The sequence below is a fragment of the Bombina bombina genome, chromosome 9 (assembly GCF_027579735.1).
Source record: "Bombina bombina isolate aBomBom1 chromosome 9, aBomBom1.pri, whole genome shotgun sequence".
In the NCBI taxonomy this organism is placed as follows: Eukaryota; Metazoa; Chordata; class Amphibia; order Anura; family Bombinatoridae; genus Bombina; species Bombina bombina.
Window position 1 is genome coordinate 34301548 of NC_069507.1, and position 19558 is coordinate 34321105.

Here is a 19558-nt window from a genome sequence, read left to right on the forward strand (position 1 = left end):
TCTCTCCCTTTCTCTCTGTCTCTCTCTCCCCCCAAAAGCATTTCTAGTGAAATGCTTGTGCAATGCCGCCCTCTGCTCATTTGCGGCCAATAGGCCGCTAGCAGGGGGTGTCAGTCATCCAGATCGTATCTGATCGGGATGATTGCTGTCCGCTACCTCAGAGGTGGCAGATGAGTTAATGAGCAGCTGTCTTGGACCACTGCTTCTTAACTTTTGCACGGAAATAGCTGCATTCGCAGCTTAATAAATCAGCCCCCTAGAATTCACATGTATTGTACACAAATAAAATGCTCAGCGATACATCTGAAGACCATGATTCTATATTTGCAAATCAAATAAAGATAACTTTACAAACACAAGTAAAAAAACAACAACCGGCAGTAAGAAAAAAGAGATTACAGGTTTAAAGGTTCTAACTATAGGTCTCTGTTTCTATTTATTTTGTTAATTTCTATTTTTGCTGGCTTTTATCTTGAGAATCTAAATCTGAAAGCTCTTGTGTGTTCCTGATTGGCTGGGAGCATGCTTGCAACCAATCAGGAGACATACAGGTATAGTGCATAGGAGCTGGTGCCCGGAGGAAAACGCTAACCGCAGAAGCACCTTTCAGGGCCTGATATTTAAAACCTCTCCGGCATTGAGAGAAATCACACACAATCATTGGGATTTTTTTTAGACATTGTAGTGTAATGTAGGAGTCTCTGTTTCACATGAAGAACACTGCATGCAACATAAACATTTCTCAAGAAGAAATTTGTGTTACTAAAATTTTTTTAAGGGCCTCCCCGTACCGACGAGACTTCTTAGATCATCTCACCTGTGCAGCAATGTTTTAAATATCAGACCCTCAATGTATTCAAAAGAGGAATGCTAGAATTTAAAATACTATGCTCTTTTACCTTCAAAATATTGTTACTAAAAGGGACGTTTTTTTCACAATTTCTTTATCCCCCCCCCTTTATGGAAAAGAAACATTTAAACAAACTGACAATTTTTTTTTCACTTGAAAAAATGTGATATGAAAGCTTTTTAAATGTAAACTGATAATACAGCGGTAGTAAATACATACTTATTGCTAATGGTCATTGGCTGTTTGGTAGTTCCTGCTAATGCTCACTGGCTGATATCCACAATGAACACTTACTAGTAGTTTAGTTTAGTTTCTAACAGTGTTTTCTTCACATATTTTACAAACGTAGCTTGTTTACACTTATTTCTGCATTTGAAATAGCTAATTTATTCTGTTGTATCCCCACCTATACTGAAGGTTTCTATACTGAAGTCAAGGCTATTAACAAGCAATGTAAACACAGTCAGCAGAAGAAATTACTCTCCCGGTGTGGTGTAGAAGAGATAACTAATAAAATTATAATTTTCCATTGTTCCCTCTAAGTATTGAGCTTTGGTTTATAAACAGATATAAGATAAGAAAGCAAGTGTGTGTACACAAAGTGATTACATAATGAGATCTCATTTTACCTGCAAGCTTAACCCATTGTAATAGGCTGTGGTTTCAAAACACAAAACCAGCAATTTCATTTACACAAATAATCCTGAAAATGCAATTTCTCCTACATTATATACCCTGCAGCTGGTATAGCAAGTCATTGAAAATGCATTAGGGGAAAAACAATTTTACAGCATACTGTCCCTTTAACCATGGTTATTGGGACTTTTCTTTATTTAACTGTCCATAAAATGTGAGCTAGAGACAATATTGTATCACATTTTGTTTTTAGTTAGAAACAAATAAGACACCGAAAAGAAAACATAGAGCGAAGTTGACATTTTTTAATCCTAACCTTTTACTTACGAGGTTAAAGGCTGTAATATTATTTTTTTATTGTTGTTTTACAGACAGCAAATGGTTTTCAAGTCATCTAGTCCTGGACCTGCTGAGATTCATGAGGAGAACATGCTGAATATATTGAAAGTGCTACCAGAGCAGTTTCAGAAAACAGCGATCACTTGTCATCCGCTCAGAAGGACTGAAGTCAGCCCTACAGTAAGTCCGCTAGCTCTAACTATTAGGGAGTTTTATATCAGATTTTCTGCAGATAAGCGCAGTTGCACCTGACAATGTGCCACAATACTGCAAGTGTAATACCGTAGTTTAAAGGGACAGTAAAGTCATAATTAGACACTTATGATTTAGACAGAGAATACAATTTTGAACAACTTTTCAATTTACTTCTATTATTTAAGTTGCTTCCTTCTCTTGTTATCCTTTGCTGAATGGGTTATCTAGGAAAGCTCAGGAGCAGCAAAGAACCTAGGTTCTAGCTGCTGATTGGTGGCTGCATATATATACCGATTGTCATTGGCTCACCCACGTGTTCAGTTGGAAACCAGTAGTGCATTGCTGCTCCTTCAACAAATGATACCAAGAGAATGAAGCAAATTTGATAATAGAAGTAAACTGGAAAAGCTGTTTAAAATTGTACATTCTACCTAAATCATGAAGAAAACTTTTTTGGGTTTCATGTCCCTTTAATGCTTTTTAAAGATTATTAGGACCCAGATCCTACGCTTGCCATAACATATAGAACAGAACAATAACCAGCTAACATTCAGAAACTGTTATCTGCTGAATTCAAGTGCCCGATTATGATTAACTCCAAAATTCTCTGCAAGCAACAGGGCAATTTGTAAAATAGCATGTGCATTCTTTTGTATAAACAAATGCCCAATATGACCACGAGTAGCGGTGTAGCAGATCTGGATTAATTTGTGTAATAGTGCAACAAATCCAGATCTGTGTGAAATAGCCAAATGCAGCGGCCCACTGCCATATTGAGCTTTTGTTTATATAATGCACGTGCCTAATGAATATACTTTAGCACACTAAAGCATTTTATTATTGCTCTTTAATGACCCTTTAAGCAAATTAATAAAACGGATGGCCTTAAAAAAACTAGTTTTTTTCTGAAGAGAAATAAATCAACAATTGGTGCAGTATTGGTAATACAGGTGAATGTCTTATAGTAATGATGTAAGTTGTAGACTAAACTTATTTCTGGTTATAAAAGGCTAATCCTGTTCTTTCTAACATCTGAACCATTAACATGAAGTCAGCATTTAACTGTTGCTGTATCTTATTACTTTAAATGACGTGAAATCATATGTGTCCTCTACACGCAAGACAATGATAAGGAAACCTTGCTCATGCAAGGGAAGCGCTGATAGCCTTGGCGAACAATTTCATTATTTATAGCTTTACAGTTCGCCAGAGGTTCCTCCCAGGAAACATCTTGCTTGAATGAAAACTTACAGTAACACTTTATTTAATCACTCTGCTCTGAATCCTCATATTATTTGTCATGGAATTTAATTTGTAGCATTAATAATGTGATATATTCGTGTTCTTTGTTGTATAAAAAAGGGCATTTTAAATTGCATTAGTTCTCAAGATTTTTGTCATAAATTGAACAGTCATGTATTAAAAATGTACAAACAACTACAAAGTCTTACAAAAGGTTGTTTAGCAGAGGGTTTATGTGTGCTTAAAGGGACAGGTTTACCTAGAACATTTGATTAAAATTATCGTTTGTGTTTAAAACGGCAGTTACATCTTTTCTTTTTAGTGTCAAATCCTTTTGCTTGCGTCACTATAGTGACCTCAGTGTGTTACCGTGAAGGTTATGAGTTTTACATTATACATTTTTGTATTTGAAGGTTATGTATCTTGTAACGACTCTCAAGGCTTATAAAGGATTAAGTCCAAGAGCGGACGTGAATACAGGATAATGCTTGGTGCATTACAGATCTCTTATAAATTGGCATTTATAGATGTGCAACTAAACAGTGTCTGGTCTCTGACAATACCATTTTAATGAAAAAAACGACAGCACTCCTTTGGCAACTAATGGGTTAAACTTATCTGGGCAAATGCTCTGCATAGTTACTGAAACCTAAAAATGTTAGTATGAAGTTTTGTAAGAGATTCCCAGCTTGAGTTATTGCTAACATCCCTTATTATGCGTGCGCTAAGTGCAATTAGGGGCAGTAAACAGCTGGGGGCAGCATTTTACATTGGCCCCTGATTGGAGCAATATGTAAAATAAGTTAAAAAAAAAATCATGGTTAAAGGGACATATGATTCTTAGAGAGCGTACCATTTATTTAAAACACTTTTAAATTTTCTTTCCTAGTCTACCTTTTTCTCTTGACAGTTTTGTTTGAAACGTATCTTCCTTCTATGATAGCATACTGAGGTAGGCTTTAGAACGTACATGTGACTTAAGCACTGTGGTCTCTAGATTACAAGTGGAGAGCATAATATTAATGCCATGGTGTGTTAATATAATTTGTGCACAATTCTTACTGCTTCCATTTCTGCACTCATATTACAAAGATATTTTTGTAGCTTGAACGATAGTCTAGTGCACTAGCATCTGCATGTTAAATAGCGCAGGTGAGTTAATTCCCTCACATGATAGATTTCTATGGCGACGTGCAGTACAATTCATGTCTGATAATCAGGGCCGCCACTAGAAATTTTGGGGCCCCTGACTTAACCATTGATCAGGCCCCCCCCAACATGTGCAATTTTTGACCAAGTGAATAAAATGTATATGCGCTTTATTCTTAAAGGGACACTATACTCAAACATTTTCTTTCATGATTAAGATAGAGAATATAATTTTAAACAACATTCCAATTTACTTCTATTACCTAATTTGCTTCATTCTTTAGATATACTTTAATGAAGAAATAGCGATGCCCACTGTGAACCAATCAGAGGAGGCATCTATGTGCAGCTACCAATCAGCAGCTACTAAGCATATCTAGATATGCTTTTCAGCAAAGAATATGAAGAGCATGAAGCAAAATAGATAATAGAAGTAAATTAGAAAGTTGTTTATAATTGTATGCTCTGTCTAAATCATGAAAGAAAAAAATTTGGGTTTCATGTCCCTTTAAGTGTAGTCAAACTTGGAAATGTTGTAAAGTAGGTAGTAACACACAAACACAGAAACACACAGACACACTCATACACTAAAACACACACACACTCACACATAAGGATTTACATATAGACACTCGAGCAGACACGCAAAGAAACACACTCAGACACAGACACCCAAACAGACATTCAGGACTTGTTTACATTGACCTGACAAGTAAGAGGTAGACTACAGTTTTGTCAAAAAACAAAATATGGAGTTCTGATTATTTTTTTGTCAAGGAAGATGCCAACTAAATGATGACAACAGCATATAGTGGCTGAAAGGAAGGACCCTGAACTGCCTAAACAATCATTTAAAGGTTAAATGGGGGATTGTTGACTCCCGGAAAGGTCTCAAAGTCTGTAGAAAGATGTAAATAATTAGTAGGAAGGTCAAAATGTCCTAAAAACGAACAGACAATGGACACACACACACACACAAACTCCAAACACAAACTTGCACATACACCCAAGGAAACACCGACAGAGACGGCCTCAGAAAACACACAAAGACATACACACACAGAGAGACAAACACAGAAAACACAGAAAGACATACATACACACAAACCCTCACTGAGACATCCACAGAAAACACACAAAGACATACACACACTCTCTCACAGAGACACCAACAGAAAATGCACAGACATACACACACACCCTCACAGAGACACCCACAGAAAACACACACCCTCACAGAGACATCCACAGAAAACACAGAGACATACACACCCACCCTCATAGAGGCATCCAGAGAAAATACACAAAGACATAAATACACACACCCTCAAAGAGACACCCATAGAAAAAGCACAAAGACATACGCACACACCTTCACATACATCCACAGAAAATGCACAAAGACATACACACCCACCCTCACAGAGAGACCCACAGAAAAAAAAATGCATACACACTCATAGAGACACAAACAAAAGCACAAAGACATAAACACAGACACCCACAGAAACACTCACAGGAGGTAACATTTCTGCACATTGCATCCCCTAAATCAACAGTGTGTGACATGCATGATAAAAAAATTGCAGAAATTAAGAGATCACTTTTTAAAGAATCATATTTGTAAATGTGCAAACAAAAATAATTCTGTGAATTCAAAATTGTACATTAATGATCTGGGTAGATGGCTAGATGAAGAAAAGTACTTTTAAAAGGTTGATATATGTTTGTTTTTCCCCCCTAATTTTCCCAACCAAGAGCACCACTTCAAATATAGTGTACAATTATTTCCATCTGTCAGCTGTACTTATGGATTTTGAAAATGCTGTACTCTATATGGTCTTAGTGGAACCATAAGCTGTGGTACTAAAACCATTAGGATTTAGGCTTTTTTGTATGTATTTCAAAAATAAGTCAGCTGTAGTGTAAACTGAACAGTTTTAAGTTAACCTGTCTCATTTCAAACACTGAGCAATCTTAGTCTGAGAGTATAACATTTTATGCAGATGTAAAAATCTTAGATAAAATGCCTCCTTGCATCTGGAAAGTCCTTGCATTAAAGGGCAGTAAACTGGAATGTAATTAATATATATATTAATAAAAAAAAACGCATAACTGCCAAAAGGGCACCTACCATTTGTGTATTGAGGAGGAAACATTTCTGCATGGCTTTAAATATAGAATTTCTACAGCATTGTCAAATAATCATAAATACACTGCTGCTAAAAAAAATATGTTTTTATGGACCCCTGGCCTCACCATACAACTACTACCACACTGAAGTTACAATCTGAAATTGCACAAAGAAATAAAAAACATTTACTAAGTAAGTCCTACCTCCTCTGCAATGCTGTCTTGTGGTTTAGTGCACACTCAGAAGTCCTCTCAAATGCTAATACTTTACTCCTTGTAATAACATTTCCCATGCTCAATTTGCACTCTGCTGTAGTTCCCACTGGTGGCTGCCAAAATGTAAAAAAAAAAAAAAACCCCTGTCACCCCCTGATGGCGGCCCTGCTGATAATGCACATGCACTAAATCGATGGAGTGCCAAAAATTCCCACAAGTATTGGAGTTATTCATAAACGCCTAGATTACGAGTTTTGCTTTCATGTTTTAACTCTGAAAAAATGGCAATTTCAACGTTAAAACAGCAATGCAGCCATTACAAGTCTTGTCGGTATAGCTGTACCGCATGCCTTTTTAGCCTGTAACGCAACGTCAGTCCCGCACTCGAAAAAATTAAGTTTTTGCGTGGGATTTCCATAGCGCTGCCATTAAAAGTTTTGCAGTGAGGCTAAAAAGCTTGGGTTACACCCAATAACGTCAAGATCCGTTTCGCAATCTGAGACCAGTAGTTATGAGTTTTACGCAACAAAACTGTTACACATAGCTCATAACTAAAGTGTTACAAAGTACACTAACACCCATAAACTACCGGTACCTATTAACCCCTAAACCGATGCCCTCCCACATCACAAACACTATATTGCCATACAAAAGGCCCTTTTAAGGGCTATTGGTAGTTTATTGTAGGCTAGGATTTTTTTTTATTTTGGGGGGGCTTTTTGATTTTTATAGGGCTATTAGATTAGGTGTAATTCTTTTTTATTTTGGATAATTTTGTTTGTTATTTTTCGTAATTCAGTATTTTTTTTAAATTTTTTGTAATTTAGTATTTTTTATTTTTTGTAACTGTAGATTTAGTTTTTTTAGTATTTTTTTTTTTAATGATTAATTTATTTAATTGATAGTTATTTTAATTTTAGGATAATAGTAATGTTTAATTTTAGTTTTTTTTTAATTTCCCAGGTAAGTTTTTATTTATTTTATTTTGTAATTTTAATTTAAAGTTAGGGGGTTGTTAGGTTTAGGGGTTAATAGTTTAATATAGTTTTTGGCGATGTGCGAGGCTGTCAGTTTAGGGGTTAATAGGTTTATTTAGTGGCAGTGATGTGGGAGGCCAGAGGTTTAGGGGTTAATAACTTTATTTAGTGGCGGTGATGTCGGGGAGCAGCGTAATAGGGGTTAATATCTTTATTATAGCGTGGGCGATGTTGGGGTGCGGGAGAATAGGGGTTAATAACTTAAGTATAGTGGCGGTGATATCAGGAGCGGCAGATTAGGGGTTAATAGATTTATTTCGGTGGCGGCGATGTTGGGGGCGGCAGATTAGGGGCTAATAAGCTTATGTAGGTGTCAGCGATGTCGGGGGCTGCAGATTAGTGGTGTTTAGATGTGGGGTTTATGTTAGGGTGTTAGGTTTAAACGTAACTTTTTTTCCCTCTATAGACATCAATAGGGTTGCGATCGCAGGTGTTAGGTTTTTTTCTAACACTTTCTCCTCATTGATGTCTATGGGGAAAGCGTGCACAAGCACGTCAAAGCAGTGCTTGTATTTTGTGTGGTATGGAGCTTAACGCAACTATATCGCACGCACAAGGCGGCTTTTTCAAAACTCATAATGGCAGCGCTATGGAGGGTAAAATATTGTTCGTTTTGTACCCTCTATAGCGCAAAACTTGTAATCTAGGTGTCAGTTCTCTGTTAAATTATTTTAATGAATCTTAAGCATAAAAGACATCAAACACACATACACACACAGATACATACATATATTCACACATATTAACATACACTTATATACAAATACATATATACACAGTCACACCCACATACAAACATACAGTATATTCCCACACATACATACATGTACACCTATACAGAAATGCGCACACACACACATGCATACATACATATATTTACACACATACAACAGACATACATACATACACACACATATATATATATATATATATATATATATATATATATATATATATATATATATATAAAGTATCAACAAGTAGGGACTGCACTCACTGGATTCAGTTCAAATAATACTTTATTTATTCAACGGTCATTGAATAAATAAGGTATTATTTGAACTGAATCCAGTGAGTGCAGTCCCTACTTGTTGATACTTATTGAAATTTTGACTGAGCACCCTGGTTGCTGACTATCTTTGAATTGTGAGTGCAGATACACAGTGGAAATATATATATATATATATATATGTATGTATATATATATATATCCTATATAATAAAAGGCCAAGTGTGTTTGTCCGAAGCTGTCATGCGCAGTAGAGACAGCACGAGGACATACACACCTGGCCTTTGAGTCCCTAGCTGATCTGCGGCAGAAGTGGGCGTGGCCGGGTGTGAGCGGGGGCATGACCGGCATGAAGGGGGCATGGTTGGGCTTGAATGTCCGTGAAGGGGGCGTGGCCGGGCGATAGAGGAGGGAGAGATAGAGGGGAGGGGAGAGAGCTCAAAAGAGAGGGGGAGAGAGAACAGAAGAGGGTGAATAGAGAGAGGGAGAGAGAGACAGCAAAAGGATAGAGAGAGGGAGACAGCAAAAGAGAGAGGGGGAGAGAGGCAGCAAAAGAGAGGGGGGAGAGAGACAGCAAAAGAGAAGGGGGAGAGAGACGGCAAAAGAGAAGGGGGAGAGAGACGGCAAAAGAGAGAGGGGAGAGAGACAGCAAAAGAGAGGGGGGAGAGAGACAGCAAAAGAGAGGAGGGGGGAGAGACAGCAAAAGAGAGAGGGGGAGAGAGACAGCAAAAGAGAGAGGGGGAGAGAGACAGCAAAAGAGAGAGGAGGGAGAGACAGCAAAAGAGAGGAGGGAGAGAGCGTAAAAGAGAGGGGGGAGAGAGAGCGCAATAGAGAGGGGGGAAGAGAGCGCAAAAGAGAGGGGGAAGAGCGCAAAAGAGGTGAGAGAGAGGGGGGATGAGAGTGCAAAAGAGATGGGGGAGAGAGAGTGCAAAAGAGATGGGGGAGAGAGTGCGCAAAAGAGATGGGGGAGAGAGAGAGCGCAAAAGAGAGGGGGAGAGAGAGAGTGCAAAAGAGAGGGGGAGAGAGAGAGCGCAAAAGAGAGGGGGAGAGAGAGCGCAAAAGAGAGGGGGAGAGAGAGCGCAAAAGAGAGGGGGAGAGAGAGCGCAAAAGAGAGGAGGGGGAGAGAGAGATCTCAAAAGAGAGGGGGGGAGGGAGAGAGAGCTCAAAAGAGAGGGGGGGAGAGCGCAAAAGAGGGGGGAGAGAGAGCGCAAAAGACATGGGGGAGAGAGAGAGCGCAAAAGAGAGGGGGATTTAGAGTGCTCAAAAGAGAGGGGGGAGAGAGAAAGCTCAAAAGATAGGGGGGAGAGAGAGAGCAAAAGAGAGGGGGGAGAGAGAAAGAGCAAAAGAGAGGGGGAGGGAGAGAGCGCAAGGGGGGACCGCTGTACTGTAAAAAATGGCCCGTGTGAACGGGCTTTAGGACTAGTGTATATATATATATATATTCACAAACATACACATTTAGACATACACTTCTACACAAATACATATACACACTCACATATACATACATACATACATACATACATATATATATATTCACACACATACATACATACACTTCTACACAAATACATACACACACACACACACATATATATATATATATATATATATATATTCACACACACATTTATACATACACTTATACACATACATATATACGTGCACAAATACACACACACACACATATATATATTCACACACACTTATACACATACATATATACGTGCACAAATATACACACATACATTCTTTACTAAGCACTAGCATGCAAACACTACACCTTCTCAGAGAGACAGACATGGCTTTTATGATATAAGTATTCACAGAAAATACACACTACCGCCAGCTCTCTGAGCTTGTATACTGGTGCACAGGCCCTCATAGCATATGTGCGTATGCTTCTGAAAAACAGTAGTTCATTTTACTAAAGGCATTTTTGCTAATAGACCTATATTGCACAAATGCTTCTATTTAAAATTGAAACGGACCCATGCATATTTCAGTTTTGACCTTTCTATCCCTTTAAAGTTTTTAATAGTGACTTAAATGTCCCTTTAATTAGAGTGTAATGGTCAACTGCCTTATTGTTTATTGAGTAATGATAAGTTAATGTCACTAAAGAGTTGGGGCAGTTTCTGAGAAAGCAAGTTGCTTTTGTCTGCTTTTTTTCTAGTAGTTATACTTTAGGATCTGTCGTATCTACAAAGTGTCTGTTTGTTTATTAGTTTAAGAACTACATGAAGACAACAAAGAAACCGATATTAAAAGTGAACGTTTCTAAAGCCACGACCACTAAGCACTTTCACACCTTTGTGAAGATGATGCGCGACGCTAAGAAGAGGGATGTCCTCCAGCTCCTACAGCAGGCATCTCGTGATATGGTGTAAGTTATTATCCTGTTTTATCTCTCGATTTATCCATAATAGAGCTTTTAATAATCAGTCCCTTGGTCCTTTAGTTGCTATGCAATGTGTTGCAGCACATAAGAGCGCCCTTTATTGAAACTAGTGTTGCCACCCAGACGGTATTTTACCGACACGACCGGTATTTTTAAGGTTCATGTCAATGTAGAAAATAAAGAATAACTATTGAAAGAAAGCCCCTGTCAAAGTGAAACTTCTTCTGAGTGTGATGAATACTTGTTATAAACAAATGAACATTTAAAATCAGTCCTATCAGCTTTAGTTTTTGAGTTATGCTGTTTAATTATTTATGCAAATTTATGTTAATTAGCATGGCCGGTATTTTCTTCCAAGAAAGGTGGCAACCCTAATTGAAACTAGCTAAAAGTGTTTATTAATGTGTGCGTAACAGAATAAGAACTACGTGTCCCAGTGTCCTTGGTTGTAACAGCCAGTGATGTCACTTCCTGTTTCACAAAGTTCTTTTAACTTTCTTTTTATTCCTTTGTAAAGTAGACACAATTATGTTTCTAAGCAACACTCTGTTTATAAATAGTCCAGCTAGGGTTGGTAATGCAAAATGTACAATCTTTAATGAATTAGAGCAGGGATGACCAACTTCCCAACATATGGGGGCCGCAACCTAACATTTTATTAGACATAAAGGCTGCATATAAATGTATGTCTGTTAAAGGGAAAGTAAACACCTTTTATTACAATACATTTCTGTTATGTTGATATAGAATAGCATATTGGCCAAATCGTAACATTTTTAAAACAAATTAACATCCTTTTTACTACAATTCGTTTTCAATAGCCAAACTCCACCCATTTGTCGTATTTGGAGGAGCCAATCTGGGCTTTAGCCTGTAGACAACAAGGCTAGCCATAGTCATAAAGTTAATTATATAAAGTGCATTGTTTTGCAGTTCTTATCTGATAAATCCAATTAGGGATAAATATGTAGTAGGGTTAGCCTTGAGAAGTCAGCAGGTGCATTTAGAGTTTGGAGAATGAGAAATCGCTCCATATTCAGTGCTTAAAGGGATATGAAACCCAAACATTGTATTTTGTGATTCAGACAGAGCATACATTTTACAATTTACTTCATTCCCATGATAATCTGCATTGAAGAGATCCCTGGGTAGGCGCCTGGAGCGCTGCCATCTAGTGCTCTTGCAAATGGATAACATTCTTGCCAAACTCCTGCCATATAGTGTTCCAGACACGTGCACGCTCCTGAGCTTTAGCCCTTGCTTTTCAACAAAACATACAAAGAACACGTGATAATAGAAGTACATTAGCGTTGTTTAAAACTGCTGCTCTGTCTGAACCCTTTAATACACAAAGTAAGTAAATAATAACAATGTTACAAAGTTGTTTCATTACACAAAACTAAACGTGTCCCTCTAAACAAACAAACAATATATTTCCTACAAATGTCTAGTGGCGCAGGGCCGCAGCACACCCTCTGTATTCTGTTCTTACCTCTAGAGCAGTGGTTCTCAACCAAAGTGACCTCAAGGCCCGGTAAATTTTAGCTGGACATGTCCAGGGCCCGGTAGTTTGGGGGCCCTTTCTTTGGCCCTTAATGTTGGGGGTCCTGGCTCTGGAGGTTGATGGGCCTCTCGGGAATAGGGCAGGGAGGCTACCATGTTCATTTGCATGAATTTGAATACATTTGGGTCAGTGTGAGACAGTTTTCCTGGGGCCTTGATTGGTCTGTCTGCCCTTGGTGTGCAGTGGGGTAAGAGTGTGCAGTGGGGGCATGACAGGTCAGGGCCCACCAGCAGGGCTATCACGGCCTGGTACTGGGCCACGGCCCGGCTGTTGAGAAACCAGGCTCTAGAGGGTTGTTTGTGTTCTGGTCACCCAAAATCACAGATTTGTTTTATTCTTATTTTTCCTGGGGCCAAAACTATGCAACATATTGTTATTTCTGCTTATTGCTGGTGGTGCAGAGGGTTGCATGTGGCCCTCGGGCCACCATTTGGCCATCCCAGAATTTAGAATGTCCCTTTTTAAAACTGTGAAATGGATGGTAAATATATTCTCGTCTTCTATCCCTCATTCTCTTACAGCCTCTTTTATATTGATGCTGCAGTGGCGTCACAATCTTTACCGGCTTTAGAAGCATTGTCTGAATTTTTAGATTTCAGCAAAAAGAAACAGATCGATTTGCACGAAAAGTTTCTCTATTCTGCAGCTTTTGCGCCTCATCCTTCTACGGATCTACTAAACCTGGTATTAGTAAGTAAAACATTTCTTTTTAACTATTTATCATCTATATATCTGTGTATTGGCTCTGCAATATTTACCTTATATTTGTTCCCAATAAGTCTGCACTTCCGAATTTACAAGACATAGAAATATGTAAAAATAAAATATTCTATGTTTTACCCAACTCCCATATTTTTATATGACATGAGCAAATTACTGATAATTTATGTGCAAAATATAGTATAACTTTTATTATGTCAGCCAATTAATACAGCATAAAATTATAATACCCAAAGGGGTTGGGAAGTTTTTTAATTACATCTGCACAATTTAAAAAAAGTTCTTCAAAATGATTCACAAAACAAAACAAATGTTATACTATTTCACTACAGAAGGTACTTTTTTTCCCCACATCTCCTTCATTTTGTGTATATTGAAAGGGAAAGAAAAAACAAGGTGATCTCCGGTGCAGCAGCTTGTATAACAGACCAGTGCTCAACCCTTAAAAATCAGCACAATGTATGATAACAAGGACCCCACCTATATCTCACTCACATAGGTGTTGGTTATCAATCAGCAAAATTGTCAAAAAGTTTGGCGTGTTAATACAATATATAGCGGTCAACTCAAAAAGTCTCCCTTTATTGAAAGACAAAAGTCCCATCCAGTGTAGATCAATTAAAATATAACTTTTATTAAGCAATTGTAAAAAACAAATACTTTGGTAAATACCTCCGATTCCCCTAGTGACGCCACAGTGGGAATCGGAGGTATTTACCAAAGTACACAGTACTATAACTAAGAACTCGATCCAGGTCTGTAATTATTTGTTTTTTACAATTGCTTAATAAAAGTTATATTTTAATTGATCTACACTGGATGGGACTTTTGTCTTTCAATAAAGGGAGACTTTTTGAGTTGACCGCTATATATTGTATTAACACGCCAAACTTTTTGACAATTATATTGAAAGGGACATGAAACCCAAAATGTTTTTTCGTGATTCAGATAGATTGTACAAATTTACTTTTATTTACACTGATTTACACTTTTCAATTTACTCGGAGAATGGTCATGTTTGGAGCACTCTATAGCAGCAGTTTTGCAAGAATGCTTTTAACAATGTTATACATTGTGAAAACACTATAGCTCAAAATCATTTTTGGAAGACTGCTTCCATATATTGCTCCAGAAACACGTATGCTCCTGAGCCTACCTATCCGTTTTTAGCAAAGGATACCAAGAGAATTCAGTAAATCGAAAACTTATAATTGTTTTCTCTATCTGATTCATAAAAGAAAAATATTGGGCTTCACGTCCCTTTAACCCATCAAAAAGAGTTTAAGGAGCCCTAAACACTAAATAGTTTTCATTCACCTCCCTCTCATTATGGGCGCCGCCATTTTAGAACCTAAGTTTCATTGCAGGTATCTGAAGGAAAGTTGCTGCTCACATGCAAAGATATCAGCAAAGGAATGTAGTGAAATATAGATTTCAACATGCAGCACCAATGTTGGGTGGGGATTAACCTCAATACTATACTTCGTTTTTAATGTCCCTTTAAACATGTAGTGGAGTTGTACTTCCCATTCCTCTCCAGATGAGGATGCAGTCAGTGATTTGCAAATACTAATGTATGCCAGTTTCTGATTGGTTCACCTACTGTGTTCTTATCTGTACAGCTATGACTGTGTATTAAACCCCATTCACATACTAAAATAAAACTGAGCATTTTAATGTTTACTCTACAACATGTCTGTTAACTGGGTGTATTTATCTTTCCTTGCAGGATAAATTAAATGGCAGAATTTCTGAGCCTATGATTATGGAAACCGGACTTATCATAGCCGGAGCTATTGTCGGCAAGTTATGCAAACTGAAGCTTTGTGACACTAAGGTGGGAATAAATCACAATCTATACCGGATTATTATTTATTAAAGGGATATAAACGTGCCATGTGTTAGAGCTTGTTTGTATATAACTAAGGGGCTGATCGCAATTTTTAGAAAAAGTTTACTTCATTATTTTTCCACAAAATTCACCATTTAAGTCAATATGAATTTTTGAATACAAATTATCTAATAAGTTTTAATAAAAGATTGTGATCGACCCCTACAAAGAAAAAGAATGCACTAGTGGGAGCTAGATGTACACATCTGGTGAGCCAATGACAAGAGGCATATGTGTGTAGCCACCAATAAGCAGCTAGCTCCCAGTAGTGCATTGCTGCTCCTGAGCCTACCTAGCTGCTATTCAACAGAGAATATCAAGAGAACAAAGTTAATTTGCTAATAGAAGTAAACTGAAAATTGCCAGCTCTGTCTGAGTCATAGAAGTTTAATTTTCACTTTCATATCCTTTTAAGTCTGAAATGTTTTTGGCATATTAGAGGTTAATTAACCCCTTGTAATCATTTGCAGGTGGCTGTTTTGGTGACATATTTTACTTAAAGGGACAGTAAAGTCAAAATTACATGAGTCAGATAGGGCATGCAATTTTAAACAACTTTCCAATTTACTTTTATCAACAAATGTGCTTTGTTGTCTTTGTATTCTTTGTTGAAAGACAAACTAGGTAGGCTCATATGCTTATTTTTAAGCCATTGAAAGGCCGCCTCTTATCTCAGTGCATTTTGACTGTTTTTCACAGCCAGACAGCGCTAGTTCAGGTGTGCTATATAGATAACATTGTGCTCACTTCCGTGGAGTTATGCAGGAATCAGCACATATTTGGCTAAAATACAAGTCTGTAAAAAAAAACACTGAAATAAGGGGGCAGTCTGCAGAGGCTTAGATACAAGGTAATCACAGAGGCAAAAAGTATATGAATATAACTGTGTTAGTTATGCAAAACTGGGGAATGGCTAATAAAGAGATTATCTTTTTAAACAATAACAAAATTCAAGTAGACTGTTCCTTTAATTTGCAACTTTGCCAAAGAAAAGTGTAGTGAAAATTTGCACATTTTATATGTAACACAGTTACCCAGCTTTAGAGGAGATCAGTATTTTAGCTAATCGCTAAAAATAATATTTTCTTTTTTTTATTACCCCATTAAAACACTTTATAGAGGGTTCAACTGTGTGTGTTAAAGGCACAGGGAAGCATAAAGCATATGGTTAAACAATATCCAAACGTTTGCTTTTATAATAAAATTGAGCTCTTTCTGTTTCCATGACTGAATACCTAGGTAGACACATGAGCGTGTACATTTCTTGAGCACTTTGCGGCAGCAGTGTTTGCAACAATATAGTTTATGTCCATCTCTATTGGCAATAGATAATCCTCCTATTTAACCATTTCAGGAAGTTGCAGAAAGAGTACCAGTATTCATTTACTAAAACTGTAATTTGTTTTTATAATATCTGTCTAAGTACTCACTGTCTTAGGTATTATAGGTTATGGTATCTCAGGGATGAGTAGGAACATCTGTTTGAGAAGCTAATTATATTTATTCCGTGTTCCTTTCTTTCTAATCTTCATTACTGCTGCATAAAATATTTTATTGCTGTGTTTTATGGTTTTTTTTATGTCTCATATTTCATTCAGTTTATGCATTTTTTATTTTCACAGGATGTGGAGTTTGCAAAACAAACCCTAATAAAAGGTTTGACTCGTGCAGAAGATGAGAGTGATATAAAAATCTTTCTCCTTGCCTTGAAAAATGCGCAGCTCCCTGAAACCATCCCCCTCTTGCTCCAGTACGCAGAAGACAGCTCCGCCGTTGTGTCCAACGCTGCTCTGTCTGCTCTGCAGGGGTTCCCAGCACAACAGCTCGCAACCAAGGTGTGAAAGGGTTACGGGACTTGTAGTATTCGCTCATCATTTTGTTGCTAACTTTTTTATGGCTTAATCTCTATAAACTGTGCATAAAGTGAACGTTAGTGTTGAATTTGTTTCATGCAAAGTACAAATTCAACTTGAATTTCCCATAAAGGCTAGATTACAAGTGGGGCGCAAATTTGCCCGTTTACGGGCGCACGTTAAATAACCAGCCATTACCAGTGGCTAGTTATTGCTACCGCAAGCTTGCGGTAGCACTTTGCACTAAGTGCAATTAACCAGGGGTCTGACCTCCTTGTTAATTAAAAAAACTTCCCCAATTGCCCCCCAAATAAAGTGTACAGTTAGTTTTTAAAAAAATATCTGCACAAAGCAGTTATAAGGTTAAAGTTAGGGGATGTGGGGTGTTGGCAATAAAAACGGCACAGAAAAGTGCCTTTACATTGCAGTCTATGGGAACTGTGTGTTCTCTATAAATAAATAAATATATATATATATATATATATATATATATATATATATATATATATATATATATATATATATATATATAGATGCTTATATACATATATATTTGTGTGTTAATATGTATATACATATATATTTGTATTTTGCTGCCTGATGCTGTGTGAATTGCCCCTGCGCTGCGCTAGGTTCTTTCCCGTGTTTCAGGGCATGGGCATGAGAACTGAGATAAGGGGGCAGTCTGCAGAGGCTTAGCTACAAGGTAATCACAGAGGTAAAAAGTGTATTATTATAAAGTTATGCAAAACTGGGGAATGGATAATAAAGGGATTATCTATCGTTTTAAACAATAAAAACTCTGGAATAGACTGTCCCTTTAATTCTTCCTAATTATAGCAGAAATAAACGTTTCTTATAGTATAAGATACATTAAAACAATATTCATGTTTTACCATAAAATGATTATAATACATAATATTTACAGTAGCTGGACATTTGTGGCAATACTTTTGTGAAGGCTGTTTCTATTTATATTTTGACTATAGGACGTGAAGGAAACTCTGAGAATAATTTTCCATCAGGCAGAGCAGAAATATGATAAAACAAGTCGTTTGATGGCTGCAGAGATGCTCCTGGCTGCAGATTCTTTGGGGACAGATCTTATAAATATATTATCGAACCTGAATACGATGGATAAAGAAGCATCTAAGTTATTGCTTTCCAAAGTGCAGGACAGACTGAGCTCCAAGCAGACAATAAAGTAATTCTAAAACTTGTCACAGAACTCTGATTTCTTCTTGTTCCACTTGTAAAAATATTTGTTCTGGGTTAGGATTTAACTGCTGTCAGATATAAAGGACCATTAAAGGGACATAAAACCCAAATATTTTACTTTCATCATTCTGCTAGAGAATGCAATTTTCAGCAACTTTCCAATTTACTTCTATTACCAATTTTGCTCCATTCTCTTGGTATCCTTTATAGCAGGAGCAGCAGAAGCCAATGATGTGAGGTATATAAGTGCAACTACCAATCAGCAGTTAGCTCCCTGCACCTGAACCTACATAAGTATGTTTTTTTTTTTTAACAAAGGTTACCAAGAGAATGAAGCAAACTAAATAATAGAAGTAAATTGGAAAGATGTTTCAAATTGTATGTTCTATATAAATCATTAGACATTTTTTGGGTTTCATGTCCCTTTAAATACAGTAGAATTGTATAACCAGCAAATACATAATAAAAAGACAATGCAGTAACACTGAGAGCCTGATGATATAATGCTTTCTGTTCTGGTCTAGTCAGTATTGTGAGGTCCCTTAAAGAATTTTAGAAAAGCAAATTTAAAGGGACATTAAACCCAAACTTTTTTCATGATTCAAATAGAGGATACAATTTTAAACAACATTCCATTTTATTTCTATTATCTAATTAGCTTCATTCTTTAGAAATCCTTTGTTGAAGAAATAGCAATGCACATAAGTGAGCCAATCACATGAGGCATCTATATGCAGCTACCAATCTGCAGCTACTGAGCCTATCTAGATATGCTTTTCAGCAAAAGATACCAAGAAAATGAAGCAAATTAGATAACAGAAGTAAATTGGAAAGTTGTTTAAAATTGTATGTACTATCTGAATCACGAAAGAAAATTTTTGGGTTTAATGTCCCTTTAATCTCAAAGGAGATACACAAACATTGCAATATAATCCTCAAAGAAAAAATGTAATTTCTGATTTTTTTGCTTCGGGCCGTTGTCTTAATTTCAAATGAAAAGTAGTTTTTTTTCTGACAAATTAAATTACTTCAATTTTCCCTGTCTCATGTATTATTTGACAGTCATCAGCCAATCACCAAATGTATATAATGTGAACTCTTGCAC

At 37.0% G+C, this 19558-nt stretch overlaps 1 protein-coding gene across 2 annotated transcripts in view; it reads left to right on the forward strand.

Moving 5' to 3' along the window:
• Positions 1-19558, forward strand: part of LOC128639835 (microsomal triglyceride transfer protein) — a 95815-nt gene that overhangs the window by 36575 nt on the left and 39682 nt on the right. For both annotated transcript variants that reach the window (XR_008399265.1, XM_053692033.1), the window contains exons 7-12: positions 1858-2005; positions 11035-11192; positions 13293-13461; positions 15221-15328; positions 17005-17217; positions 18225-18439. Coding sequence is in view for 1 of the 2 variants with exons in the window: in XM_053692033.1 (XP_053548008.1) it covers positions 1858-2005; positions 11035-11192; positions 13293-13461; positions 15221-15328; positions 17005-17217; positions 18225-18439 (1011 nt within the window). In the remaining variant the exon portion in view is untranslated. The remainder of the gene's footprint in view (positions 1-1857; positions 2006-11034; positions 11193-13292; positions 13462-15220; positions 15329-17004; positions 17218-18224; positions 18440-19558) is intronic.